Raw genomic sequence first — 4,957 nt, 5'->3', positions numbered from 1 at the left:
GAGCCACTTGAGAAATGTAGTCAGGCCCCACTGAAATTGTGAATGTTGGGATATTATAGATTGAAAGAAATGCCTTCTTTTCAGCCTTTGAAATTCATTTCATTAAGTGGTCAGGGCATAGAAGCAGTGAAGAAAGACTTTCTTGAACATTTAGATAAGACTCCAATATTTAAAGTTACTTCAGTCCATTTTTTTCCCAGAAAACAAGAGACTATAAAAAGAACTTCTCGAAGGTCTGTGTTGGGAAACCTAGTCTAGTTATGGTCTACAAACTACACCAAATCTCTTTAGCCAAGGTTCTTCTCATTCCAGACATAGCCAGAAAGCATCATGCTTGGTCTTGAAAGCTCAGGAGACATGTGACCATTCCCCAAACTTTCTCCCTGCTTGAAGGCTACCACCTCTGAGATGTTGGCCAGTCTACTTCAAGAACCCAAAGAGTTGCCCTCCCTTTGTCCTCAATCTCAACAGGTCATCTTAGTGTTTTTGTGAAAATAAATTAGTTAACATTTTTTAAATGTTTAGAAAAATGTCTGGAACTAAATGTTAAACCAAACAAAAAACCACACTCACTGCCATTGAGTCAGTTCCAACTCATTGCAAGCCCCATTGGGTTTCCAAGGCTGTAAATGTTTACAGAAGCATACTGCCTCATCTTTGTCCCATGGAGCAGCTGGTGGGTTTGAACTACTGACCTTTTGCTTAGCAGTCAAATGCCATGACCACTACACCACGAGAGCTCCTTGGCACTGAATGTTAGCTACTATTAAAATTTATTTCTATTGTAAATTCAAATTATTAAAACCTGAATTTGAATTATTACTGTTATTTATTATTATTTAGTTTCATTGTACTGATGTAACTCCACATGCAGCTTCATCAATAATCTGAAATTTGTCTTCCCAATTCACCATCCTTTATATCCTTGGTCCTAGCATGCCTAAAACCTTTGGGGACCCAGTTTATTTAGGGATACTAAATAGTAGATGTTTCCACAAGAATGCACAATTAAAAAACTCATACTTTTTCTTTGTTTTCGTTTCCTGTCTTAGTCAAACATTGTTGATTTTTAATTTAGACATCTGAGTTTATGCTTTTTTGACATTTATACCTTATGAAGTCTAGAGGATCAAATTCACCAGCCACTCCTTGGAAGGAAGATGGGGCAATCTACTTCTGTAGTGATACTGCCTCAGAAACCCAAGGAGGGGTCGCTATGAGTCAGGTCAACTCGACGGCACAAAACAACAACAACAACATACCTTATTTCCTACTGTTTTAATTTTTTTTTCCTTGCAAGAAATTCTTCCCTGTAACTTCTTTGCTTATACCTACACTCACTCTGCTGGCTCAAAACCCCATCCAATATTTTGTGCACAAGTCATGGTTTGCGATATCTCCCACCAGCCTTCCCAAAAATCAAGTTTCCCTTAAGCAATAACTTCCCAGTGCTTAAGAGCATTGAGTTTCTGTTTGTGGTGATGAAAAGATTTGGAAACAAACAGTGGTGATGGTTGCACAACATGGTGAGTGAATGTAACCAGTGTCATTGAATTTACATGTAATGCAAATAATGGTTGAGCCAGCTAACGTTCTGTTATATATATTTTAGCACACACACAAAAAATACATACACAAACAAATAAACAAAAATTAAGTTTCCTATTTTCTTCCTTCTTTACCTCTGTGTTTGAGAGCTGGAACCATGGCTGCTTTCCATAGGTGAAGATCTCCCAAAGTATTACCCCAAAGCTCCACACATCACTCTCCGTAGTGAATTTCCGGTACATGATGCTCTCAGGGGGCATCCAACGGATGGGGAGCATGGTGTGTCCTCCTACCTAAAGGGGGATAGAGGCATACATAGAGTGACCAGAGGCCAGAATCAGTATGTCTATCACACTTCATATGTTGATGTACCCTGTTATTGTTTGTGTGTACTGTCAAGTGATGCTATAAGACAGAGTAGTACTGCTTCATAGGGTTTCCTAGGCTCGTAGTCTATATGGCAGAAATTGCCAGGTCTCTTCTGCCATGGAGCTGTTGGTGGGTTTGAACAGCTGACTTTTCAGTTACATCTGAGCACTTAACCACTGTGCCACCAAGGCTTCTGATGCACTCTAAGTGGGTATATTCTAATATACTCACAACTTTATGCAGTCTGTATCAGAGGATGAGTGGAGACACTGACATCTAAGACCTACAATGCTAGAGGCAGCTTGGGTAGCAATTAGAGAGAAAGCTTGAGGAAAGGTAGGTTCCGAATTGTATCTCCCAAGAAGATATGCTGAAGTCTTAAGCCCCAGAACCTGTGAATGAGACCTTATTTTGAAGTAGGGTGTTATGGATTGAATTGTGCACTTTCTCTCCCAAAGTATGTATTGGATTCTAGCCACTAGACTGGTGGATGCAATCCCATTTGAGAATAGTTTTTTTTTTTTTTGTTATATTATTGAGGTCATGTCAGTGCAGGATGTATCCTAAACCTGTCACTCCTGACTCATATAAGAAGCAGCATAGACACAGAGAGGAGAAATAAGGAAGCACAAGTTGGGGAAAGATAGATGCCATATGGAGATCTCCAAGGAATGCCAAGAATGCTAGAGAAGCCCACACCAGGATTTTTCCCCAGAGCAGATAGAAAGCCTTCTCTTAGAGCCAATATTTGGGCTTCTAGCTTCCTAAACTATGAGAAAATAAATTTTTGATCCTTAAAACCCCTCATTTGTGGTATTTCTGTTATAGCAACACCAAGAAACTAAGACATAAGGTTTTGGCAAATGCAGTCAAATTAAGATATCAGAAAGAATTAAGGTGGTCTCTAAATCCAAGGACTTGTGTCCCTATAAGGAGATGGAGATTTGAAGACACACAGACACACAGAAGGAAGAAGGTCATGTGAAGACAGAGGCAGATATTAGAGTAATTTATCTATAAGCTAAAGAATCCCAAAGGTTGCTAGCAACTACCAGAAGCTAGGAAGAGGCAAGGAAGGAGTCTTCTGTAGAGCCTTTGGAAGGATCATGGCCCTTGCCAACACCTTAATTTCAGACTTCTAGCTTCTATAACTAGGAAAAAATAAATTTCTATTATTTTGAGCCACTCAGTTTGTGGGTAGTTGTTGTAGAAGCCCTCAGAAACTAATACAAAGTGGGAGACAAGGTTTTCAGAATCTGGTACTACAGTAAAGCCTAACTTTGAGAGGAAGTCCAGGGCAAAGTCAGCAGAAACATTGAGAGAGTCATCAAGTGTCAGTGTAGTTGTAGGCATCAGGTTATAATCCTTGTCCAAACTTGCTAGAGTACAATATAGTGCATCTAATCTATAGCACTATAATTTTACCTTCTACCTGACAATCCTGAATTTCTCACCATGACTTAGGACATAGTATGTCAAGTGAAGAGGACAGAGGAATCTCCAAAGCATATGAGGGTATGTGCTAAGAAGAAATCAGGTGGACCACAAGAGAATTCATACTTGCTCTTGGTAAAGTCTCAAAGACCAGTAATGAGCCTTTAAAAATACCCTAAGGAAGATACCAGTACTCTGTGGGTCTGCTGATCAGAAAGCTAAGGGCAAGTGGGAGTGATTAAGAGGGCAGGCACCCATAGCATTGTTTTCTGAGAAAGACAGGGAAATACAGTACTCTTGGCTACATGGCCAGTCTAAGGTATTAGCATAAATGGAAGAAAATATACCACATATTTTAAAGCACAGGAGCAAATTGTATCATTGGTAAATAAAGCATCAGAAATTAGAATTTTTGCCCAATAAATGGAATTTATAGTTATAAAAATGGTTATCATTGATTTAAAAATATATATCTCTATAAACATCCTGATGAACTAAAAAACTGGAGTTCTCATTTCTATGTTGGGCCAATTGGGGAACCAATAGCAATAAACACTTAAGAAAGAGGAACTTGTAGGGAGGTGAGCAATTTTATTTCTAAAAAGGGAAATTACTCTGACTCACCAACATGAAGAATTTTAGGAGATAAATGATCATATGTATTTACATAAAAATTATTTCAACCTGAAACTTCATAATCAGGATAATTCTGCATCAAGTGTAAAGACAAGTGGAAATGTTTTGAGGGGTAAGCAAAGACTCAGAAAGTATTCTACTTACAGCCTCTCAGGTAATACAAAAGCAAAACTTAATTGAGGATGTACTCTAGAAAAATAGGAATAAGAATTCAAGAAATACAATGACTCGGACATAACACACAAAATCCAGAGCAAATAAGCCAGGAAAATACAACTCAAATTTAAATAATAGTTGCTAATTTGGTAGTAAAATGTCATACATTTGATAATAGGGTCTTCCTGTAAAATATGGATAATAATACTAATAATGCTAATACTATTTACTAACAATACTCATCTGGAATGAAAATGCAGGTCATTTCAGCAATAGTATATAGAGTAGTAGATAGAATAATAATTAAAAGCTTGATAATGGATGTACCTTTTAGAAAGAAGGGAAAGTGAGGTTACAAAAGGTGATCATTTGTTGATGACAACTTTTTAAATTTAAATATGCCTGCCAAACTTTTAAACAGCTCCTAGAATAGAAGTTCATATAGCTCCAAATTACTTTTAGGGAAAAAGAAATAGAACAACAACAAAAAAGAAAAAAATCTTTAACCAAAACAAAAAGACTACAAAAAGAGGGAGAAGGAACCATGGTAAAAGAAAAGTACAAAATGAGAATGAAGTTTAAATAACATTACAACAGACAAAAAATACTATTGGGTTATTGTCTTTTGCCGTTGAGTGGATTCTGACTCATGGTGATCCATGTGTATTACAGAGTAGAAATGCTCCATGGGGTTTTCTTGGCTGTAATTTTTATGGAAACAGATCACCAGGCCTTTTCTTCCATGGTGTCACTGGGCAGGTTCAAACCACTTGAATACAAGCTGTTTGTGCCAGCCAGGTACGTTACACTACCT

General features: G+C 37.6%; 1 protein-coding gene across 1 annotated transcript in view; it reads right to left on the bottom strand.

Annotated features, from left to right (window-relative positions):
- Window positions 1-4,957, bottom strand: part of NTRK3 (neurotrophic receptor tyrosine kinase 3) — a 587,560-nt gene that overhangs the window by 2,514 nt on the left and 580,089 nt on the right. Inside the window, exon 18 of the mRNA XM_042781682.1 lies at window positions 1,683-1,841. Within this exon, the coding sequence (XP_042637616.1) occupies window positions 1,683-1,841 (159 nt within the window). The remainder of the gene's footprint in view (window positions 1-1,682; window positions 1,842-4,957) is intronic.

This window comes from Orycteropus afer, unplaced genomic scaffold, assembly GCF_000298275.1.
Source record: "Orycteropus afer afer isolate SDZICR_OR568_19922 unplaced genomic scaffold, OryAfe1.0 scaffold00150, whole genome shotgun sequence".
In the NCBI taxonomy this organism is placed as follows: domain Eukaryota; kingdom Metazoa; phylum Chordata; class Mammalia; order Tubulidentata; family Orycteropodidae; genus Orycteropus; species Orycteropus afer.
The sequence above is the reverse complement of the archived record's forward strand: the minus strand, read 5'-3'. Positions and strand labels throughout refer to the sequence as shown.